Source organism: Lepidochelys kempii, chromosome 7, assembly GCF_965140265.1.
Source record: "Lepidochelys kempii isolate rLepKem1 chromosome 7, rLepKem1.hap2, whole genome shotgun sequence".
Lineage (NCBI taxonomy): Eukaryota > Metazoa > Chordata > Testudines > Cheloniidae > Lepidochelys > Lepidochelys kempii.
The window spans coordinates 116,895,557-116,921,233 of NC_133262.1; the positions used below are offsets into that span (position 1 = coordinate 116,895,557).

General features: G+C 41.8%; 1 protein-coding gene across 1 annotated transcript in view; it reads right to left on the bottom strand.

The window, feature by feature from the left end:
- Nucleotides 1-25,677, bottom strand: part of RBM20 (RNA binding motif protein 20) — a 159,248-nt gene that overhangs the window by 12,951 nt on the left and 120,620 nt on the right. The window contains exons 2-9 of the mRNA XM_073354387.1: nucleotides 16,911-18,114; nucleotides 15,928-15,989; nucleotides 15,674-15,765; nucleotides 15,206-15,303; nucleotides 7,017-7,160; nucleotides 5,389-5,520; nucleotides 3,324-3,403; nucleotides 1,612-2,302 (exon numbers count right to left, since the gene is read on the bottom strand). Coding sequence (XP_073210488.1) covers nucleotides 1,612-2,302; nucleotides 3,324-3,403; nucleotides 5,389-5,520; nucleotides 7,017-7,160; nucleotides 15,206-15,303; nucleotides 15,674-15,765; nucleotides 15,928-15,989; nucleotides 16,911-18,114 — 2,503 coding nt within the window. The remainder of the gene's footprint in view (nucleotides 1-1,611; nucleotides 2,303-3,323; nucleotides 3,404-5,388; nucleotides 5,521-7,016; nucleotides 7,161-15,205; nucleotides 15,304-15,673; nucleotides 15,766-15,927; nucleotides 15,990-16,910; nucleotides 18,115-25,677) is intronic.

Consider the following 25,677-nt stretch of genomic DNA (forward strand, 5'->3'; position numbering starts at 1 on the left):
AAGTGCAACTGCTCCCCAAGAGAGGTCTCCAGGTGCATGAATAAGGGAAAACAAACTTTTGCTCACAAAGTTGCCTACTGAATTCTTGAGCTACGGTATGAAAGGGTTGTTCTGTGGAGGGCTGGTGCCATGAGAAAGGTAGCCCATCCCCTGTTGAAATACACCTTGGACAGGTTTACCTGTCACTTCTATTAAACCCGATGATCTGGATTTTCTGGTCTGAAGCAGCACAAAGTGACCTTACACCAGCCAGAGATAGCCCCTGGAGAATCCCCTCTATGCAGGGGAATGCGCTGCTGGCAGAAATCTGGTGATGGCAGCTCGGCTGTCTCCTGTGCCAGCCGGGTACATTCCGTAAAGGATCTTACGCCAGTGACATATGTAGGGGCCCTGCTAATTTCACGGCTGTGAAAACCATGTCATGGGCCATGAAATAAGTCCTTCCCGATGAAATCTGATCTCCCCAAAATCAACTGGGCTGGGGAGGGACAAAACTTTTTCTTCCCCTGCAGAGTTGTTAATGGGCGGAGATCAGACCCACCTCCACAGGCAGTGCAGAAGGGAAGGTGGTACACTCTCACTTCTGCACTGCAGCAGCCCCAGAGCTGGGCTCCGTACTGCCACCCCCCACAGCTCTTGCCAGGGCTCGGGGCACGCGGGCTTGGGGCTGCTGTTCCCCTGCAGCTCCTGCTGTGGCTCAGGGGCACCCTACTTCCAGGGCTTCTGCCCTTCCCCCTGCATCTCCTGCCTGGGTTTGGGCTCTGAAGGCAGCGCAGACTATTGCAATCTTGCAGCCCCCCTTCAACAGCTTTGGGGACCCCCCTCCCCCCACAATCATCAGTGGGATCAGGACCCCCCATGGTTACAACACCTGAAATTTCAGATGTAAAGATCTGAAATTGTGAAATTGACCAATTTTAAGACCCCTGTGGCCACGAAACTGACCAAAGTGAATAGTGAATTTAGTAGGGCCCTGGGCATAGGTTAGGGCAGCCTGGAGCATGGGCTGTGAATTTGGAGGCTGCTACGGGGTCCCTGAAGCTTTTCCTTTCTATTCCATCCAAGCGGAGAATCAAGCCCACAGAGATTGTAACTTTACCTACCAGCGAAATTTGCTAAGGAATTTGAACCTATGAAGTAATGTGCATACCGATTCATTGCTTTGGCCTAGAGTGGATAACGAGTCCCTGCCTGGCCATTACATGGAGTGAGAAATTAGTAATATTCATTGTCACAGTCAAGAGCAGGGAATTACAAATATAAGTTACCAATTGCTGTGCCTACAACACCACGAAAATGGTGTCATGAGAGTAAAAAGTCATTCCCACGCTGACTGCTCGATAAATCACAGATCGATAGAAAAAAAGAAAAAAAGTTTCTAGCGAGCTGAAAGGGGAGCAAAACAAAACATTTTGTATGCATCCCTTTTACCTGCAAACATCACTGCAGTTCCATTGCAAACAGAGGACACGTTTGGACTAGTTCCACAACAGTCACAGTAGTTCTGCGCCCGTTAGAAAAGTCATTACTCCAGCATTACAACTTTTCACATAAAAATGAAAAGTTGTAATGTAAGTGTCCCCTATTCTAACCGAAGAAGCTCCATGTTACCTCGTTCTCAGGTGCATTGCCTTCCTTCGCATCACTGCTTTCAGCCACAGCAGCAGCATCTTCAACTGGGTCTTTGTCAGCTTTCTTGATTTTATATCTATCACTTTGCTTTTGCCTGCAGCCTTCAAATACCTTGTTGGGCCTTTGTTCTAAAGCTTCCTCCTTATCTAGGTCCTCACAGTGAGAGTGTTTGCTCTCTCTTAACCTGGCCTCTTCTTTTCTTTTAGACTTCACGGGTGCATCCTGCAGCTGCTTTTGGTATCGATCAGATTTTGACTTATATGCTTTTCTGTAATAGTCATCTTCCCTGCTCTTATAACCAGGTAAAGCATGAAGGGCATTGGGTGAACCACCCCTTAAGTACTTTTCTCTGTGTCCTCTGGCTCCTTCGATCCGTCCATCTAAGTCTAGCTTATCCAGCTGCCGTATATAGTGTTTTCTCTCGTGAACCCATGTGTCAGTCCTATCCCTTTTCTCTTCCCCGTTCTCTCTCCAGAGTGCTGCATCTCTTTCTTCCTCTCTTCGGGAGTAAGGGGACTGATCCCACGACTCTCTTCCATTTCCCCAGTCTGTCCTGCTGGCACCCAATGGACTGCGAGGTGAGCTGCAGGAAGTAAAGCTTGGGGTATGGGACCTTGGTGACAGAGAGCGGCTTATGGGGCTGCGAGATCGGGGCCTCTCAGTCCCATACCTGCAGCAGAACGAAAGCACACAATTAATCATCTCTGTCTGGAGGAAATCTAGGGAATCGTTACCCTGTTTGTATCCAGCCATACTGAATACTGGGTTTGTACACTGGGGCCAAATCAAACAAACCTTTAAAACTGCACCCACAGATTTTGCACACGTGCCCATTTGCACATGTATTGCTCCCTTGCATTTGCTGGAGCCTGGTTAGGACAGTACGAACGGTCACAGCGTTTTCAAAAAATCCACATAGAATTTGTTATGAGAGGAACATGCGTGTTTTTCCTTAAGAGTGTCACAAGGTGTCAGTTTCTATAAGCCTATGACATGTTTAATACAGGCCATTTATGCATCCATGACATCACTAAGGTGATTAAAAGGGGCACATCCACTCTGAGTTTTCATATATTAAAAGTGGTTTCACTTTGTGACTATCTCTCCTACAGAACCACTCATAGCGCATGGCCCATAAATGCACACAGTAGAAAAGAGACACATGGAAAGTATGCAAAATAAATAAAAATAAATGTTTATTTAATGTGACTCCTTCCTCTGGGTCTTCCAGTGCATCTAGCCTGTCTGTCTTTAGATGATAGGAGAATGTCTTCTAATTTGTGTTTTGTACATCATGCCAAGCATGTTGTCAATGCTCAGAATAATAAGTAATTAATAATAAAAACATCATTTTCTTTCATAACAATCAATCCATCTGTCATTGTGTTTCATTACCCAGGCTCTATGATTTACCACAGTATCCATTTGTATTTTTTCCAAGCAGTAGAAATGAAATATAAGAGACTTCCAAAACATGAGAGATTGAGAATTAAAAAAGAAAAGTAAATAGACATGCAGTGATTATCCTGCTTGCCAGTCAGCAGTGCTATTTAAACCCCCATTTCCAAACCATCCAGGAACCCTCTAAATCATCAAGGGTAATGGCTCAGTATTCGGAATGTACAGAATTTGCTTTCTATATTGCTCTGAATCAAAACAGAGTACGCTCAGCTGACATCATGATGAGTTACCTGTCGGCTTCACGGTACATATCTCTTTCCTTTTGAGAATGGATGTCCTGGATGATTGCTGCCACATTTTTACCTGGTTTCTAAGCAAAACAAAAGATACCTGTTTAGAATCCAATATGTCTCCAAGCTATATTACGTGCAACATCATCTATGAAATGACATTCCATGTAGCATTTCGTGACACTACTTGTGAAAAATATTCGGATAGTGTGTTTCCTACAGTCCTCTCTAAAGTTGGTAACATGGTGACTGATGCAGTAAAATTGTACTGATAGAAAACAGTGATCTGTTACACTACATCATTGTATCTTTATATTTGTTGGCTTATATATGATATGATCTGAACACTAGACAGTCTCTTTTTGCTGGGCATTCACTATAGAATATTTGCTAGGAATCTGCATGTAACAGGAGTCAAATCAGGCCACTAGCCTAAAACATGGATTAAATAGATGTGTCATTCATGCTTCTGCCTCCCTAGGAATAGACTGGTGTGGTATTTAATTTCACTGCTTAGCCCATTCAGGAGCATGGCCACACAACAACATGTGTAGCCATGGGAGCGTCAAATAAAACATGCAAGGAAAGCTTGTAAGTGAAATTTCAACAGGTGATATTTTTTCAAGACCATTTATAAAAAATGTATTACAGCAGATCAAAGTGTGGATACCTCTTCAAACACAAACAACAACAATAGCTGAACAATATAGTCAGGTGGGCACTGAAAGCAGTTCATAGCAATAGAAGCCACCCTTTCCTGGATTAAAAAAATCCCTTTTACTACCTCTGAAGGAAAGGGTCAGGAACCTCTGAGCCATAAGGCTGCATGCAATTGGAACTGCTGAAAATTTTTAGAGTTTTCTGAACAGTTCACGTTCAACATCTACCTACCTTAGATGCTTACCAGGCCCCCATTACCATAGTAGCTGAGCACCTCACAAGCTTCAACGTATATATCCCCACAACACCCTGTGAGGTAGGGAGGAACTATTCTTCCCATTTTACAGATGGGGAACTGAGGCACAGAGACTGGCGCATCTTTGGTAGAACAGAGAAATGGAATCCAGGTCATGTGAGTTCCAGGCTTGTGCCCTAACTACTGGACCCTCATTATTCCCTGGTCTACCCCCACACCAATGCTACAGCATACACGCAACTCAGCCTATATATCGTGAAATAAAACCACACAGTATGTGGCTCAGGGGAGTGGGTAATGAGCTGTGGAGCCTTTCGCCTCTACAGTTCCTTCCCAGGTTAGTCATCATGAAAGTAATTATTCCCTTAATGTTGGTGGCATATAGGGTGACCACATGTCCCGATTTTATAGGCACAGTCCCGATTTTGGGGTCTTTTTCTTATATAGGCTTTATTGTCCCCTACCCCCTCTCCCGATTTTTCACATTTGCTGTCTGGTCACCCTAGTGGCATATGTAAAATGCATTAGGTTTTCTCAGTCCAGTTCTTAGTGTACAGGAATCTGTACAGTGACACTCTCAATAGATCGTTCAGCATTCTGATCCCCCATGACAAATTCTGTGCTTCAGTTAGATCATCCGCAGAGAGAGAAAACAAGCTGTTGATGAAAATGTTTAAGGCAGTGCTGCCACCATCATTATACATGGAAATTGTACCATGGCTCCAGGGCACAATTAGTGAAGCCATATTTACTAAATCATAGCTGAAGAATGATGGAAAGAACAGTAGCCTCTTATTTTTGCCACCACACGGAGTCTGCAACGTTTCGTGCACGGCTGGATATTAGGCTTTCGTTTGACTGAGCAATACCAATGTCTGGCCATAATAAGACAGCTGGGGAAGGAGTTTAGAATTAATGGTGTGACAATCAGATTAAGTAGAGTCTCTGCGAATAACTCAAATACAAGAAGAAAGCAAACGGTCAAGTAAACATGGCTTCTTAGCATATGTTGGTTAACTTATTTGCCATCATTTCATTTTAAAATTCTTACTATGGTAAGTAAAAATCAGTGATTAGCAGAGGATTTTAGATGGGTTTCTGAGGGTGTGCCAATAACTCCAGAGTTATAGTACGCTGTTTATAGTTTACCTTCAGCTGAAGCTCCTTGTATCTTTTAGACATTCTAATGAGTAACTTGTCTTCATTTATCATAGCAGGTTTCTCTTGGTAGTACTGCACCATGGCTTGTGCAGCCTCAGTGTAAGCCATTTCGAGAAAGGCCTATCACAAAAAAGAAGAAGCTGGTAGATGCTAGACAATATGCAATGAAAGAGAAAAATGTGGCACACCAACTTTAGTTCATAATATTTTTAAGAGAAATTTGTGATAGTAAATTGTAAAACACAGGAGTTTAGAATAGCCTGCTCAATGAAACAAGATTTCCTTAGGCCCAACTTAATGATCACGTTAGATAAGCTATTACCAGCAGGACAGTGGGGTGGAAGGAGGTATTGTTTCATGATCTCTGTGTGTATATAAAGTCTGCTGCAGTTTCCACGGTATGCATCCGATGAAGTGAGTGGTGGCTCACGAAAGCTCATGCTCAAATAAATTGGTTAGTCTCTAAGGTGCCACAAGTACTCCTTTTCTTAGAGCCACGTAGCTTTTCAGCTTTGGAACTGAAATTGTGACCGTGAGTATTTTGATCAGTCTCCATTTATTTAAAAGAAAATGAATTGTCAATTACAAAAGATGAGACCCTACTAAAACTAGAGACGAACAAACCACCTTTAGCAAAAAAATAAAAATGACTTTAACTAAATCTTTCTTGGTATATGAAAGACTTAATTCACTTTCTTCCCCTTTTCTCAGTCATCTTCGATCTTCGTGGTTAGTTGGTGAAAGGAGGCAAATACTGTGAGAGGTGCTGCTTTTGAGATTTCCAACTGAATTTTGCAGACTCAGTAAGGATCCAGACTTTGGTTTGCAAGACAAATCAAATGTCGATAAGTTAGGAGACGTGTCCGTCACCATCAAAAGCCAGAAAGAATTAAAAATCAGAGTGATGTTAACAAGCAGGTTTATAACAATTTCAATAAAAATATATTCTGATGTGACTTTAGCTTAAGTGGCCAGTGTAAACCCATGAATGTAAATTTACTGGATTTTAAAGTATGGTTATGAGAAGACTATAAAATCAGACATATCCCACTTCAGTGATTTATTTCCATACAGTTTTGATCAGTTTTCCATTTAAATACAACATGAGATTTTGCTGACAGCCAGCATGAGGAGCTCAACCTGTGATCTAAAAATCCAGGTTGTGCTTTGCTTTCTGCATCACCAAAAATGAAGATTCTGTGGCCAGTGCTCAGCTAGCAGTGGGTGATGAATTAAGCAGAATAGAATACAACTCATTCTTCCCACAGCTAAATCAGCTCTGCAGTGATGAGTAGAAAAAATAAATAGCGCTATGAAAATACAGAGGGAACTACTAAGGGTAATAGAACAAGTCAAAACTATTCCAATTTCTGAAATGATAAAGAAGCATTTTTGCAAAAATGTTTCACTTAATACAACGTTTTCACCTATTTTTGCCAGTTAACAGGCAATCAGAGATGCCATGGGTTACAGCCACAGCTGTAACCCTGATCACATTTTAAAAACAGCCCTTTGTACCTTAATAGCACGCTTTGCATATTCAAGCTTCTATTACGAAGAAACAGCCTTACACAAAGATTAATACATCTCAATTAATGGCACAAAAGGCAACATACCTGATTAGTAGATTTCATGAGGATATAATTAGTGACTTTCCCAAAGGGAAGTCCAAGATTAATGACATCATTCTCTGTGCAGCTTCCTTCAGGGAGATTGCAGATGTGTACTACTCGGCCTTCGGTGGATTTCCTTTGTGGGAACTAAGAGGAATAAACGTGTGTACAGAAGGTTTGATAATACAGCAACTAGGTAGGTTTTTGCACAAATGAGATTTCCTAATCAGCACTAAAATAATTAAAACCATACTTCCTTCCTTTTAAATGTTCTCAACCTTATAGTTTTACATCAGACCCAACACGTCTCAGTACATTATACAGCGATAGAAATAAATTCAGATGAGGGGACTCCAAATGGGATAATCATGGGCTGCATTTAAATCCTTCTGCCTCTAACTTAGACTGAATCACACAGGAAGTAAAATGAGCCCTGTTTAACTTTTAGGGGAGTCACATGTATTTCATTTTGCAGAACCTACAACCTTCCCCCTTCCACCATGACAATGAAACATACTGCGGAGTTTCCTCTTTGGGGCCCCTTTTGAACACAGACACCGAACAGAATTCCCTAATTGGGCTGGCACAGATTTCAAGCTGACAGCGTGGTAATCGCTTCGAGATAGTGGAAATCTATTCTGAAATGCAGAGGCAGTTTCCAAAGCAGTCTCCTGTTGCCCATACGTGGAAAAGAGGCTTTACGCTCCCTGTTCAAAGAGGCATCGAGATATGTTGAGAGATGTAAGTAATGTAACCTAGCTAATGCTACTCGGAAGACTTCTCACTCAGGAGATAACTGGGGATGTACTCTGGAGTACATCCTTTGCTATGTGGTGAGGGCAGGTTTTTCCCAGAGAAGTAACTCTGCCTTCAGTTAGAATGCGCAGTTCAAAGAAAGGTGCAAAGCAATTGAGCTAGTAGGATCAAGTTCACTGGAGCCACCACAGATGTTGGGCTTGTCACCTGAGTTTACAATTTAGAAAGTCAATGTTGCCCAATTTGCTCCTCTGACCCATTACCTTGCATCCATGCTTTAACCGATTACCATTGGTTTGTTTTTGTTTTCCATTACAATGAAATATAAGAGTAACTGTACAGTGCACTACTTATTATTTAGTTGTATTTTAGGTTGCCTAGACACTAGGAAATGAGTGTTATTGTGATTCTATACCTCACCACTAGTGCTGGTCAAACACCACTATTGAATTATTGAACACATTGTGACCTTTTTGAATAAATCAACTATTTTTTTCCAATGGATCTCCAGAATAGAGAGCTCCTTTAATCTGTTCATTGTCACTCATTGCTTTGTCTTTAGAACAGAAAAGAAAATCAAGACGTTTTACAAATGCACTCACTTTGCAATACCTGGCTTTTCTAGGCAGATCCTTTTGCATTATGAAAGCTGAACTATTGTCAAGTTCCAAATATTCTCTCCAGCAAACAGAGAACTAAAGGCCTGATCCTGCAAGGTACTAAGCACTCTCAGCTCCCACTGAAGGGAACAGAAATTTAGTATGCTCAGCATATTGTAGAAGCATGCCCAAGGGACCAAAACTGCTATGAGAAGTATTCATTTTTAAACATCTAAATATATTTCCCCTTAAATTTTCAGGGATAATCCAATGTTGTTTAACCTAATATGGATGTCAAGTGCCTGTATCCTAGCTTTTTCGAAAGCTTGAGGTCTTATGCATTATTTGTATGAAACATATTGATAAAAAAGACTTGCATCATATCGATCAGCCAGAAATTTGTCTTGGAATCTTAGACATGTTAAAGGTATGGTGTATTGCCTTCTAGTTTGGGAGTATATGTATTGCACTAGTGCCTAGAGGCCCTAATCTGCATCCATTCTGCTAGATGCTCTATGCACACACATGCACGTATATAGTAAGAAACAGGTTTCAGAGTAACAGCCGTGTTAGTCTGTATTCGCAAAAAGAAAAGGAGGACTTGTGGCACCTTAGAGACTAATAATGCTCTAATAAATTGGTTAGTCTCTAAGGTGCCACAAGTCCTCCTTTTCCTTTTATAGTAAGAAACAGTCCCTTCCCCAAAGAGCTTACAATCTTCTCTCAGCATGGTCCAGTTCAAGATCAGCAATTCTGATTTACCAGAGAGTTTTAGGGAAAGCTCAAGTCTCATTCCTGATTGAGGGCATATCTACACTGCAATCCTGGGGCATGGTTGCAGTTTGAGCAGACATACCCAAGCTAGTTTTAATCCAGCTAGCTCTGGTTACAGACTAGTGAAGCCACATAGGCTTCAGCATGAACTGTACAAGCCCACACGGGACCCTGGGTAATTACTCAGATTGTTAGCCTGTGCTGGCAGGGCTTCACTGCTCTAGGACCTGAACTAGGCAGATTAAAGCTAGTTTAGGTATGGCTACTCGAGCTGAAATCACACTCCATGGTGGCAGTCTAGACATTCCCTGAGTGACAGGATCTCCCTTTGAAACTGACATTGGAACAGAGGAGAAGCTTGCACTTTGGTGGCAGGACAGAGCTGGGGCTGTGTTGCTGTGATATTTTGGTTTCATGAGCCCCTCTCTACCCCTTGATAATTGTTTTGTTTTGTTAAAAGCCAATGATCAGGTTGTCACTGCCAACATTTCAGGATAATATGATGCTGTATATTCCTTTTAGCAGGCACAGTCACTATAGAGATATACTAAAATAGCCCTGTGTGTGATGCTTTTGGAAAGTTGCAACTTGAAACCATGCAAAACTCAGAAGGGTTTGGGTCTGGTCATGAATGCAGACTGTGTTAATTGAAAAGTTACGAAGGTTCATGAACTTGTCGAGCAAACGTGGGCAGAGGGATAGCTTTGTATTCTACATTCCTGTGAACTCTGTAGTTGTGTGTGGATGGGACTAGAAATGGGTCCACCTGAGCTTTGATGGGGCTCAGAACCTGAACTCAGTATCAGAACCCAAACTCTGTATCTAAAATCCACAACTTGGTAAAAAACTTTCTACCAATTCAAACATTCAGGCAACAATCACTGTTTTAAAACTTCAATAGCCAGCATTCATATAAACAAAGATATTATTGTGAAATTATTTTTTTCTTATTACTGTTAGCAGATGGTATACTGAGAATGTACAGGGCTTGAAGGATTTCCCTCTCCTACTAGTTTGAGGATAAATTCAGCCAATAAGGATGAAAAATACCTGTTCTGTCATGCATGCCAAATCCATACCCTACAATTTAAAGAAACAGCTGTGTACTGTTGATTAGGTATGGTTTTCAGCAGCATTTTCAATCAACTTTCTTTACAATCCATGTAATTTCTACATGTAATTAACCTATAGATCTGGTCAAATACCATGACAAATTTGTTGAATAAATTATTTGATGCATACCTGTGAAATTCAAACAGTACTAGCCAAATGCTATTTCACCAGCATTAAACACTTCTACTGTATGTTTATTATATCTCTTTTCATTTCTTAGCTTCACTCTATACTTTCTCTATCCTTCCTATAATTGATCATGAGGACTTTCCCACTGGAATTTTTTCAGCACTGCTTTCCTGTCTCTGACAGCTGATCAGAAATAGAAATTTCTGTCCCAAGGGAAATTTTGATATTTCATTTTTCCCCCATCTCAAATCAGGACAAAAAAGGACAAAATGCCAAAACTCTTCACCAAAATTTTTTTTGAAATGCCAAAATGTTTTGTTTCATATCTGTTTGATGTTGAACTGCATCCACCTGCCCTACCACAGTGCCTCCTGGAAATTGTAGTTTGGGTACTTCGTTCCCCCATTATCCTCATTGGGCCGGTCTTCCCAGCCAGATGACATCTCGCATGATGCACAGCTGCAGCTTGTTGGGGGCTGGGGGTGGAAGATCACAATGCATCATGGAAAAGTAGTCTGGCCAAGAAGCCCAACACATAAGGGAGAACCTGAAATATAGCTCTCAAGACATACTGTGGGAGCTCAGGCCAAAACATTTTATTTCAATATTGAAATTTCAGCAAAATAGACATGTTCCTGTAGGAAATGTCGATTTTGTGCATCATGAAAACATGAAAGAAAATTTTGGACTAGTTCTACTCTTTTCCTTTCCCCCTCCATCTTATCATCTTTGTTTCCTTTTCCCTACATTGTAAGTGCAAGTTCCTACCTTATGCTATATTCATCTCTCCTTTCTTCCTCTCAAATCTCTCTCATCATTGTATTTCTCTTCTTTTTAAATTTATCCCATCAATATCTCTCACCCAACCCACCCACACAAAGACATACACATACTCATGCTTGTATCTCTATTTATATTTCCAAGTCCTAGCAGCCAACAGGCTACATCTATGAGCTATGGACTAATATGTACGTTCCTCACTGATCGGGGCAATTCTCAGGTAAGAAGCCAACCCTTGTCCCCAGCTCCTGGAAAAGGGAAAGATTCTTAGTAGGGTGCTGTCCTTGGACTTTGCTCAGGGCTGGGTGAAATGTTGTCATGGTTGGATTAAAACCCCATGGAGGTTGATAGGTGTGAATGTATCCTTCAGCTAACATAACCATACGTGCTGACTCCATGGGTGCTCCGAGGCTGGAGTGCAAATGTACCCCCAGCTCAAATAATGCTAAAGGGAAAAACTCTCTGGGAGGCTTATTTGGCTCAAGTCAACATTACAGCTCAAACGAATGGCTTGGAAGAAAGAGAGAAAGGGGGCTTACAAGCAGCCAACTTGGGTGACCTCTGATGGTGCTGCAGAATTTACTCCCCGAAAAGAGATGGAGTTATCCAGACCTAATACAGGCCTTTGACATGCGGTTTGGAGCTAGCCATTAATTTAAGCTGGCCATGGCACAGCTACAGAGCTAGAAGGAGAGGGGAAAGAAGAAACCCCATCTGAACTGGCGGAGAACCTGTATTCCTGACCTATCTGGATACTGCCAAGGCCTTCCAGGATAGACTGGCAATGAGCCAATCTACAGCTGCTCAGCTGGACTTGCAGATCAAGATCAGCAAAAGGAGGCCAAAGACACTCCGAGAGCCTGTGGAAATTGCTACAGAACTTGAATTTTTTTCAGGTAGCAATTCACCAGAAGAGGAAGCAGCTGCTGGTGAGGAAGACAGAAGCTGAGCATCATGAGCCCTGTAAATTACAGTTTTGTGTCTGATACGTATGATGAAAGAAAGGATTCAAACCTGTCTTGTGACCGTATGGAACGACTGGAACAAATGATAAATTTGGTTTGTAAAAGAGGGAGATGGGCAATAATAATGCAAAAATGAATGGAAACAGTTCAGTTAAATGCTGGGACTGTGACAAAACTGGATTGTTATAAATGTAAGGTGGGCCAAGACGGCCTACTGCAAATAGTGAAAGCCTCTCTCCCAGTTCAGAAAACAGGGGGATGCCAAATTGACGAGGCAGAGCTTAGAGGTACAAGGATCAGCCCCCTAGCTTTTGTTTATATTTGGGCAGTTAAACAACACTAATGAGCGTTTGGCTATTGAGCGTGTAATAGGATCTGTGATGTGCGCAGAGATAACTGACATGGACTAGATGATCACAGTGGGACCTTCTGGCCTTAGAGTCTATGAATCTATAAAACAAAGCTTGCTAATGTTGTGCCAATATTTTAAAAAGGTAAACAGGATGAGCTGGGTAATTATAGGCCTGTCAGCTTGACATCAATCCCAGGAAAAATAATGAACAGTTGACTCAAGAAAAAAAAGTGATAAAGAAGGGCAATATAGTTAATGCCACTCAACATAGGTTTATGGAAACTAGATCCTATCAGATTAACTTGATATATCTTTTTTTGATGAGATTACAAATTTGGTTGATTAAAAAACATAGTGCTGATGTAATATACTCAGACTCCTGAAAGGCAGTTGACTTGGTACCACATGGCATTTTGATTAAAAAAAACTAGAATGATACAAAATTACTATGGCACACATTAAATGGATTAAAAACTTGCTAATTGACAGATCTCAAAATGTAATTATAAATTGGGAATCTTCATCATCAAATCTCAAAATGTAATTATAAATTGGGAATCTTCATCATCAAGAGAGTGTGTTTCTAGTGGGATCCTTCAGGGATTAGTTCTTGGCCCTACACTATTTTAACATTTTTATCAGTGATCTGGAAGAAAACAAAACCACCACCAATAAAGTCTGCAGATGGCACAAGGATTGGGGGCATGATAAATAATGAAGAGGACAGGTCACTCATACAGAGTGACCTGGATGGCTTAGTAAGCCAGGTGCAAGCAAACAATATACATTCTAATAGGGCCAAACGTGAAGTTGTACGTCTATGCTCAAAGAAAGTAGGCCATACTTACAGGAAGGGTGGGGGTTCTATTCTAGTAAGCAGTGATTCACTTGCGGGTTATGTTAGATAATCAGGTGAACATGAGCTTGCAGTGCAATGCTGTGGTCAAAAGGACTCACACGATACTTGGATGCATAAACAGAGGAATCTTGAGTAGTAATAGGAAGGTGATATTACCTTTGTATTTGGCACTGGTGTGATTTCTACTGGAACACTGTGTTCAATTCTGGTGTTTACAATTCAAGAAAGATGTTGATAATTGGAGAGGGGTAAGGGAATAGCCATGAGAATGATTAAAAGAAAACATGGGATGAGTGAAACACTCTGAATAAGGTAGGAACTAACTCAAATCTTCATCCCGGACTCAAAGAGGACTTAAGGAAGTTTAGAGACGGTTAAAGGATGACTTGATCAGAGTCTATAAGTACCTACAGACAGAACAAAAATTTGAAAGTGGCCTTTTCTATCTAGTAGACAATGGTATAACACGATTCAATGGATAGAAGCTGAAGCTAGACAAAACCAGACTGGAAATAAGGCACAAATTTAACAGTGAGAGTAATTAACCATTGGGACAACTTACCCAGGTTTGTGGTGGATTCTCCATCACTGATAACTTTTAAATCATGATTGGAAGTTTTTTCTAAAAGATATGCTCTAGTTCAAACAGGTATTAATTCAGGGCAGTCCTATGGCCTGTGTTATACAGGAGGTCAGACAAGATGATCACAGTGGTCCCTTCTAGTTTTATCATCTGTGAATCTCTGAACATCCCTGGCATGAGCAAAATGAGAGCACAGAAGAAGAATGACCATATTAAAACAAACAGGGTGACGTTTCTGAAGGTGATAACTCAAAGCAAATAGGAGTGAGATGGGAACAGAATCAGCTTGGGTTTCCAAGATGCTTTTGACACGAGCTCAGTAGACTAGTGCATAACAAGCTGCACATAAAAACACATTTGGATATTATTTATATTATAGCAGCACTCAAAGTGAATCTTTGACTTCCCTATTTTTCACCCTACCTTTTCTATGTTTCAACTTTAACTCCCATCTCTTTATATTTTTATTATTATTATTAGCCCTTTTAAATTTAAGAATCAATTTTAACCTTAGCTTTTATTTATTTGCAATTTTCTATCCACTTGGATAAAAGTTGAGGTGACCCGGGTGAGACTAATAGGGGAATATTTTTGGCATGTGAGAGGAACGATGAATGCAGGGAAGAGTTACAGTGTGAAATCATGGAAGGGTGAACAGGGATGTGAACTTGCTGAAACATTACTAATGGCACTAGCTCAAGCAAGTAGCACAGAAAGTTTAACTAACAGAAAACTAGTCCTATAGAGCACATGTTCTCAAACTGGGGGCTGTGACCATTGTTTGGGGGGGGAGGGGAAGTGAACAGGTGTCAGGGACTTGCACCCATCCTGCCCATCCCATACTCCTAACTAAGGGAGTGTCCCAGTGTGGGGAGGGTTGAACACCACTGCTAGAAAGTACTGTATCAAAAGGATTAGATGTTGCTCGTAGGGATGGGTGAAACATTTTGAATAAGGTAAGAATTAACTCAGATCTTCATCCTAAACTCAAACTGGACCTGAACCTCTTTGGGGTTTGAAAACGTTCAGAAAACCATTCTGATTCATCCACTCCAGGCTTCAACTGGGGCACACAACAAAAATAACCATAGTTGTGTAAGGAAGTCCCAACTCAACCAAGACCAGAAACATGTAGGAGGTACAGGTGAATTTGAATAAAGATCTGAAATTGTAGTTGCTTATCCAAAAGGGACCTTAAAATTAGTTCATTGTTGATTTGAGTAAGTATAGTCTGTTTCTACAATTAAATCAAGGAAGAAGAGATTTGGCTTATTATACTCACTTTTACTCCAGATGTAGGAGAAGAAAATGTAGGACCTGGCTGACCAAAGGATCTTGTTGACACAGTGGCATAAGATGAGCCAGCATTCGATGGGTAATCTAAATAATGGATTATACACACACACAGAGTGAAAACCTTGACTTGTATTAACTGTATATATGTGTCTAATTAAAAAAGACCACTTCTAAATAAATCAGAATTATTCACGCTTTACACAGAACTACAGATTGCTCGATACCACAGCAAAACACACTAATGAAAAGAAAAACAAATTCATACTTTAAGGTACAATCTTGCTTTCTTGGCTTTAGTTCTTCCATAAACTCCTAGCACAGAAAGCTTAAAAAGGGACCACTTAGGATGAAATTTTACCAAAAAAAAAAAAAAAAAAAAGTGTTCATTATAAAATTACTTTCTTTTTCATTTTAATTTGAATACTCATTATTAATGAATATTTAAACAACTCACCTTCGATGCCAGAAGGGTTGAAAACTGATGTGCTATTTGGAGATGAATGCAACGCTGCCTCTACTGAACTTAACGTGCATTGGATGCCAGTGCTGAAAAGGGAAAACAGAGCTTTACTTCAAGAAGCAGGAATATAACAAAACACAATATGTCAAAATTTCAGAGGCGCAGATTCAATCCTCGTATAAATCTATTGAAGTTAGTGATGTTACACCAGCATGAATTTGGCCCAAGATCTCTGAAACAGTACTTACTTTTCTGAGAAAACCATACATTTTTGGATGTGAAGATTTCCTTTAATGTGCTGATCCCAGTCCTATGTTGAAACAAACAGGACATGACAGATAAATGTATAATAGAGGCTGTTTTTGAAATCAGCTTATTTCATATACTAGTATATGAAATAATTTAACTTTATAGTTTAACTTTATAGTTTAACTATATTTAACTTTATAGTTCATGGAAAAAACTTGGCAAGAGAATCTGAGGTGTGATTCATGAGGTAAGGAAGAATACAAAGGCTTACTGTATAAGAAGGGTACTAAATGGAATGATTCTAGTTCTACGTGGATTTTCATTCCACTCTGACATCAATTCACAACTTGTAAGTAAAATACTATAAATGGATGTTAAAAAGACTCCAGCTCCCGAAAATCTTCTATGCATGACTTTTCTCAAACAATTAAGTTTATGAGTATTAAATCAGTTAAGTTAATGTATCTGAAGGCCTCATCCTAACAGATGTTCAGTACCATCAAATTCCATTAGTGTCCATAACATTTGAAGGTTCTCAGCACCTTGGGCAACTGCGACCCTGCTCATAAAAATGTTCTGGTTTTGTTCCAGCGTGAAGCAAAAGCAAATGTCAAGACCTCAAAAAGTTGGCTCAAAACAGAACTGTTGTCCTCCAGGCAGTCCTACAAAATTATGTCCTCAGTTACACCCAGGTAACTCCACTCAAGGTCGAAGGGGGTTACACAGCTAGCATACGTTTGCTTGCAGCATCTGTATTACTAGTGATGATGCACAAGGAGGAAAGGACCCAGCTTGACTTTCAGAGACTAGTTAGAGTTTGCGGGACTGGTATTTAAAAGCCAACATAGTCAATTTTACTTGTAAAGCAAGCAAGTTTGATATGATATTAGTGAGACAATCTGTACTGAGAACTCCACAAGATGAATTTAATTGAATCACTTTGCAGAGTAGAATCACCTCTTAATGCATTAGAATCACTTACCTTTAGATCAAAGATTTTTCTGTCACACATTGTGCAGATGTGTGGGAAGTGAAGAGGGGCTATGCCATGAAAGTCATTTAGCTCATGAGGCTGAAGAGATCTCGTTGACAAGTCAGATGTGTTTGCAGTCAACTCCTCATTCTGCCTCATTCGGGAACTACTGAAACTTGGTTTACTATTGTTAAGTCTGTGGAAAGGAAGTGTAGTCCCAGCACCAAACTTTGTGTCAGGTGTCGGTTCCTCAGGGTTGTAGAGTTCATTTCTTATTTCATACTGCTGACCTGTGGATGGCCACAAGTTGCCACTGACCATGAGGTCAGGCTTGTTCTGGCTGGAGAAATTAGAAGCATTTTCCCACTGGCTATTTGCACCTGCATTATGTACCCCAGGGCCTGCTTCTCCTTTCTGACTCACAGTTTGATGAGCACTCATCTGTGGCTCACCAGAAAAACCCAAAGATTGTATTCCCGTTGGATGTTGTCCTTTAGAATTGGGACCATAGAAGTCTTTCTGAAATCCAGGCTGACTGTCGTGTTTTAGTTGGCCGGAAGGACCAAAATGACCCTCATAGGGTACCCCTCCTGAGGAGGAGGAGACTGAGTGAGACCCACTGGTCATGAAGCTATGCTGACTGCCCTGGCCTACATCAGCTGTGTATACTTGAGGGGCAGAGACATTTTGTTTATTGTAGTCATAAAATCCTCCTGCAGCAGACGAGTGGCCTGCCTTATTTAGACTCATAACTACAGCTGGTTGGCTGGACGTCTGAGACATTACACCTCCAAAGGGGTGCATGACAATAGCATTTGTGTTTTGATTCTGCATGTTCCCAACTGGCCCTATGCTTCCTCCTGGTACCGCTAAAGCTGGATTCTGTGCTGGAAAAGGTATTCCACTAGATGGAAATCTAGTATTGGAGATCACAGGTCCTTGCTGAGGTCCTCCGGCATGGCCCTGGGGCGTGTTAATCATGGACGGATGTCTTAATTGATTAAACAGCGGCTGAGACATGGCCACTTTGGAGAGAACTTGATTCAGAACGGTTGCAGCTGCTGTGTTGCTGGTGACTGCTGTCTGAGCCAATTTTAGCCTGTGCAGGGTTAGCTGGGCTTGTAGCTGAGCGAGCTGAAGACTTGTGGGAGAAGGAAGCAGCGGATTTGGAGTGCTGACAGAGAATGGATTTTTGTCCAGAAGCTTGGCCGCACTGAAAAGGAACAGGAGACGGTTTTGTTAAATTAATCTAAAAGTTAACAGCAGCCCCTTCTTACCATAATGGGACCTGAGCTAAGAAGCTACATTTTCTAAACTTGTGGCAGACGAGATGGTGGTTTATGACACAGCAGTAAGCCATCTCTCAAGTGTCTAGTGCCATATTCATTTCAATTAAAATATCATTAGGGAGATCAGTGGTGCAAAGACGGAAAAAAACGCCACGTTTATCTAGAGTCTGATCTACTAGGGTTGCCAACTTTCTGATTGCAGAAAACCGAACACCCTTGCCCCGCCCACTACCCCACCCTCTCTGAGGCCCCACCCCCACTCACTCCATCCCCCTTCTTTCCATCACTCGCTCTCACCCACCCTCACTCACTTGCTCATTTTCACTGGATGGGTGAGGGAGGGGGTGAGGGCATTGGCTGGGGGTGCAGGCTCGGACTCCGGGCTGGGGCAGAGGGTTGGGGTGCAGGGGGTGGGGTGAGGGCTCCATCTGGGAGTGTTTGCTCTGGGGCGGGGCCAGGGATGAGGGGGTTTGGAGTGTGTGAGGGGGCTCAAGGCTGAGGCAGGGAGTTGGGGTGCAGGACAGGGTGTGGGGTGCAGGCTCTGGGAGCGAGTTAGGGTGCAGGAGGAAGCTCTGGGCTGGGGCAGGGGGTTCTGGGTGGGCTCCGGATCTGGGTGGGCTCCGGATGGCGCTTACCTGAGGCGGCTCCCGGAAGCAGTGACATGTCCTCTGGCCCCTAGCCGCAGGGGCGGCCAGGGAGGCTTTGTGCACTGCCCTTGCCCGCAGGCAGCTTGGTTCCCAGCCAATGAGAGCTGCAGAGCCAGCGCTCAGGGCATGGGATGCGCGCAGAGCCTCTCTGGTCTAGGGGCCAGAGGACATGTTGCTGCTTCCCAGAAGCCATGTGGAGCCCACACCAGCAGGGAGCCCGCATTAGTCCCAGGAGCCCCATTGCACCGCCGACCAGACTTTTGACAGCCCGGTCAGCTGTGCTGACCGGATCCGCCAGAGTCCCTTTTCGACTGGGCGTTCCGGTCAAAAACCGGACACCTGGCAACCCTAATCTGATCTGAAGCCCACTAAACTCAATGGAAAGACTCTCATTGACTTCAGTGGGCTTTAGATCGGGCCCTTCGTTCATTTAAAGTATTTGTAGGACTCGTGACTGGATTTATATCTGACACACAAGGTGGGTGAGGTAATATCTTTTACTGGACCAACCTGTATTGCATTTATATTCACAGCAGCAGTGCAAGCTTTCCCAGACTGTACCAAAAATTTGCATCCATCTCAACCTCAAAAAAAAAAAAAATCTGCCCGGGTTGAGACAAAATAATTTCCTCGCCATAACCCATTCAATCCTTGCCCTCTCTGCTGAGGCAGCACCATTTATGATGTTTTTTTTGTGACCTGGGCATGTGTTCATTAGGAGGTGGACCAAGACTACTAACTCAGTCTATCTCAAGCCCCCAAGAGCCCCAAGGTAAGAGCTTTTGGCCATGAGTACAGTTAGGCTGTAAGTTAGAAGAAGGTTTCTACCTATCAGAGGAGGGAGCCTCCCCAGTAGGAGTTGTGGGGGCAAGACACCTAACTGGCTTTAAGATAGAGCTTGATAAATGTATGGTTGGGATTATATGACATGGTTCCCGCAATAACAATGGAGTGGACTTGATGACCCAGAAGGTCCCTTCCAATCCTATGTTCTTATGGTCACCAATGAGCCTAGATTCAACCCAGTATTCTAGCAGGGACATTATTGTCCCCATCACTACCCCCCGAGCCACCTATTCTTCCCGTACTGGTTACAAAAAATAGTTTAAAAAAACCCCTTGAAACAAACAAAACCCATTGAGACAAACCCTGTTCAAGAGGTACCATCATGGTTTACAGACCCCAAATGAAACCACCCTGTCCCCAAAATGGCATCCTCTGGCAATGGCAATTGTCCCTCGGAGAGATCAACTTGGAAGCTGGGAAAGCAGAGATTTAACACGAGGAGGTGAATAGTTCCCCATGACTGCACTGTGGAGGAAAATGAGAAAGACAGTGCCTGCAATCTTCCCCAAAGTCAGTCTAAAAGGGCTTCACCCACAACAAAGCTGGTGAAGTGAAAGCAGACAACAGTTCACACTTATATAGATTTCCTGTATAAACTGCTTTACAAACAGACTATCTGGCGGGTAAGGATTGTCCCTATTTTACAGATGTGAAAACTGGGGCAGGAAAGTCAAGTGGCCTGCCAAAGTCAGGAGGGGAAGCTACAGTCAGAGCCAGGATGAACAGATGCTCAGACAACCCCTCTCCCTTGAAATAGCTGTGCGGTCCTAGGGAGTCGGTCAGTCACTCTCTCTCTCTCTCTCACACACACACACAATTTTGTAAAGTCTGCACATTTTAATCACAAGATATCAAATAATTCTACAATCTCACCAGATCAAAATCAAGGTCTATGTGATTTTCACCCCTGCTAATGTTCAACATATACCCCTGTTTAAATAACTTGAATGGGACTCCTAATGTGAGTACGCTTATGCATGTGCTTAACAGCTTTCAGGACTAGGGCTACAGTGGAGTGTGTTATTCAGCGCTGGAATGCTTCACGGTCCAAGGGAGCCTTCAGGAGAGTTGCGAGGGTGGGAAAGAAGGGTACTTGATGAACTTGAATTGGAGGCTCATCCAAATGTAAGGGCAGTATGAAAAAAAAAAAAAGCATAAAGGAAACAGCCCAGAGAGAAGGTTGGAGGGAGAATATGTAGAGGAATGTTATGTTCCCACACAGATTAGCTACACATAATAAAAAGAAAGCTAAATACCACACTGAACAAAGGGCAATACGGTGTTAATTGAATAACTGAGTAAGGATATAAATTACACACATAAAAACCTACATTAAAATAATGTTAAGGTTGAATAGTCAAGCACTCAAAAGTTAGGAAAGGTCAGAATTAAGATTGCTTGTAGAACGTTAATTCTGCCCCATTGTACATATGCATTGTGATGCACTTTAGCTACACAATCACTAGTTTTATAAAGACACCACACTGCCTGGGATCAAGCAGCGGGAGACCTGAGAGTACAGGACAGTCTCACTGCTTTCAGTTCTTGTGCCCAGCACCAGAATGGCTCCCAACAGGGAGAAGAAGCAATTGCAGGAAAAGTTCTGCTCAGCTCCCACAGTGGAGCATGCTCAGGATTTTCATGGGTGCAGCACAAGGCTTCTCTCTGACCCCAAGGTAACCCACCTGCTACATTTCACATCCTTGCTCTGAAACACGGAAGCACTAGACAGACAGTTGTGCGAATTTTAAAACACCGGCCAAACAATGCATTTTCCCCTAAGTTTCTTCTTGGAAAGAGCTGAACTGTTTTTGCAGACGCTTAAAAACAAAACCACAAACCATCACTTCTGCCTATAACGACCATCCTGTGTCCTTCCAGGAGATATGCACAATCTCTGGAGGAGACTGCTCAGTGGATGTGCATAAGATGGTATCCTCTGGCCACACTCCCTCTATAAGCAGTTCAAGCCCCGGTCTGGACAGAGCTTAGCCCTTAGGATCCTTAGAGTCAACAGACTTGGGCTGGTAGAGCTCACAGTGGCTCTCTAAAAATTGTTATCTAGACAACGCTTTGACGTGGCAGCTTGGGTTCTGAAGCCTAGGCATAGGGGTGGGCTTCCAAGCCTCAGCCCCAGCCCAAGCCGCAATTTCAAAGTGCTGTCTCCACAGCTATTTTTAGAGAGCTAGCTCTGATCCCGCTAACCCACGCCTGTTGACCTGAGCTGGGTTGCTTGCTGAGGACTAGACATCCCCTTACAGACCCACAGCAGAGCAGTGGTTGCATCTATTTTCCACCTCTGTCATGTCACCCTCTTTTCCTTGCCAGAGGCTTCTGCTAACAAACACCACAGATAATCCAGGTGGGTGAGGTAATATCTTTTATTGGACCAACTTCTGTGGGTGAGAGGGACAAGCTTCCGAGATAAAAAATACTACGTCACTGACTTTGCCTCTCTAATATCCTGGGACTGACAGGGAAACAACCACCCTGCATACCACAGATAATCAACACATTTCAAATGGCTGCTCATCCTTTCAACTATTACGCACGGTGCTAAGCCGTTGAATAAGAGGAATCCTGTCCAAGACTCATTTTATCTGTCCTATAAAAATATATTAAGTTTCAATTTCAAAGCAAGAACTAACCATCAACTACAATGCAACATTTGCTGTTAATAATTGGCTGATTTATAAAGATGTAATTAATTTTGATGGCTTGTCAGTATGTGACATTGTAAAAATACAAATTAATAAAATATCTGGTTCAATCTAAAGTACAACTAAAAGAAAATGAATGGGTTTCATATTTAACGTTAAATGTCCATTAGCAACTGCAGGGCACATCTGTCTCCAGGGATATCAAACAGAGGTTGGACAAGTATTTTATTATGCAACAACAGAATTCTCTGCCAGTAGAATAAACGCATATCAGCAGACTTCAGATTTGTAGTGCCTTTTGTTTTACCTTATGGTGGTTTTACTTTCCATTGCTCATTATCTGACCTGATTTTATGGTAGTGTTTACTCCAGATTCGTTTGCAAAAGGAAGTTACTTTGCAAGCATGGTCAAAATATTACATGTGCATACAAACAAACCCAATCCCGTGAGAGGCTAAGCACCCACAAATCCCAAGCGGATGTCAACAGGATATGAGGTTGCTCATTACATTACAAAAATCAAGGCCACAATTAGCAAAACTGTATTGCTTTAACATGCAGTGAAGTGGTAGAAAACTAGCAAACGTTGTTATTACCACCTGAAAATTAGACACACTATTACGCCTGATTACATACTATGAAAGATACATTATGTAGCTGGCATCTGGAATATTCTTATGTTATGCTATGTGGGATTTACTAAAATCAGAACAGTGTCATTTCTTAGCTGCTAGTCCATCCTGTATACTGTCAAAGCAATAAAACCCTTTTTAAAACTGCTTTATGAGCATAAAGACGCATTGCCTAGTAGTCTTAAAATAAAAACTTGAAGGGCTTGTAGTTCCACTTATAATTCTTTGAGATTTTGGAGATCCAGATGAATGCTGTTTCTAACGGTTTAATCCCCGGTGCTGAAAGGACATACAATAGCACATACACATCAGAGCATTACCGCAGCTGCCATGGCTTTGTAACAGCTCCTGTTAGACACCTGGAACCAGTTCTCAGGGGAGATGGTACAACCATTTGCCTCACATGTTCTCAAACCAGGCCCCAAAAGCAACGGGTACTCGATGTGCCATAACTATAGCAGTTACTTTGGGACCGCTGCTAACACTGCCCTACAGAATATTCTACACCATAATGCCCTGTTATAGTGATTCTCTATCAGTGGGCCACGCAACACTCAACGTACTCTGTGGAGCTTGCTTTTGTCACAACAGTGAAGTATTTGTCCATTTTAAAGCAGGACAGGAGGGGAGACAAAAGTGGACAGCAGAGATCTGTGCAACGTCCTCTCTCCCTCCCCTTGCGGGGCCACACATCGGGGGAGGGTCCCAGAGCCGAGGCTACTGCCTGAGCCCAAATGTCTACACTACCATTTTACAGCCTTGCAGCCTGAGCCATATAAGCTCGAGGCTGCTGACCTGAGCCAGCCATGGGTGTTTTATTGTAGTGTAGACATACCTTCTGTGTCTGTCTGCAGAGCTGGAGCAAAGAGGAGCTGTGAGATTAAGTCACCAGTCATCAGCAGCTGCTGCCATCCCTGCCTAACACTGTTTAGCAAGTGAAAACATGAAGGAAGGTGCAGGGGAGGGACATGGGTTGCAAGTTGATTCTGAACATTGGCATTTCCAGATTTTGGAATGCTTCATGTTACAACCGTAAAGTTCTTTTAACACAGTTCCCTCCTCCCCTCTGTCCTGCTGAGTTCCCACCCCCTCACCTTCCTTAACGGGATATTTTTAAATGCAGCCAATCACTGTAGTTAGGACTGGGAAGGTGAGGCACTGGCATCCAGGTTGGGAGGAGGCTGTAGATTAGGAGGCTGAGAGCAGCTGTGTCTAGGACAGGATCTTTGTATTTAAAAAGCAGTGCATGATAGGAAAAAGTTTGAGAACTTGTGCTCCCCTATGTAATATGGGACATAGGAGTGGTTATGGGACCTGAAAAAGAATATTTTATATATATATATATAATCATTTTATATTTTGTTTCTCTGTTTCTACAATCTGAGCAAAATGTTTACATTTATGACTAGTTCTTGGCAGCACAATTTTGCAATCAACTCCGAGACACAGATTTAACCAAATATTAAAGATTTTATAAATTGTATTAAGATTCTGCTCAGCAAAGATGTTTTAGATTAGTAATGCACCCTACTTACACAGAGAGTAAGAGAGAGAGAGAGACAAAATAATCCATTTCCTATACATTTGTTGCTGACAGTATTGCCAAACCTAATTGTTCAAAAATCATGAGATTGGAGATTAAAAACTAATAGTTTGGGGGATTCTTTTTATTTCCCTTCTGGTTTTTAACATCTGGGATATGTGGGTTACATTTTCCATTTTTCCCCCTACAACCATGAGGTCTAGAAACCTTTAAGGAAAAAAACCCCCAAACAATCCCAAAACCAAAAAACGAAAGTTGTGATTCTCACATACACATTCATATGACTCCAGGAGCTGAGGCTTTAAGAAACACATCAAATATCATGAGATTCACAATAAAATTGCAAAAGCCGGCACAACTATATTGCTACTATTTAGTTCAGCCAATCTGTTATCTCTGTAACCTTTAGCATCCAGGAACAGACAGTAACAGAGTTGTCTGTAGTTAGTATCTGGACACCTGGATTAGTTGAATAACCCTATCTATGAGAGCGATGAAAAGGCTAAATAGAAAACATGTCCATTAGAAGACTCAAAGAATATGTTGATTGCTTATTCAAAGCCAAAATTGCTCATAAAGTGCAGTTTGGTAAATTATCTTTCTATTCTATTTTGAATTACACTTGTGGAGTGATTGATTTAAATTATGCTTGCTCATGCATATATTTGGACTGTTGCACCTGGTGTGAGTTTAAATAGATTAGGCAAAGGTACTGTGCTTCAAAGGTGTGCAAAATTTAATCTGTTTTGTGGAATTCTGTATGAAAATTTTACATCTTCTGTGATTATGCATATGAATCTGGCATTACATGTAAGTTTGTTGAGATGACATTTTTTCCAATCGGAACATTGAGAAAACATGAATTTGTGAAAATTTCCAAGGTAAAACTTGTTTTCACTTTAACAATATAATTAAAAAATGAGCATATTTCAGTAAAGTTTTCTGAAACTAATGATCCATTTAGTGCATAAAAATAAACCAAAACGACTTAATATACAGGAGTACTCTAAAACGATTTCTATTTTGCACTACTCTTTAGTTATGATAATTTATGACAGCTGTGTATGTCAGAGTATGCTATTTTTGGTAAGTTACAACTCTTGTCTGAATCAATTTTTCTAACATAGCAAGCAAACTTGTAATTCTTCATTCAAGACTA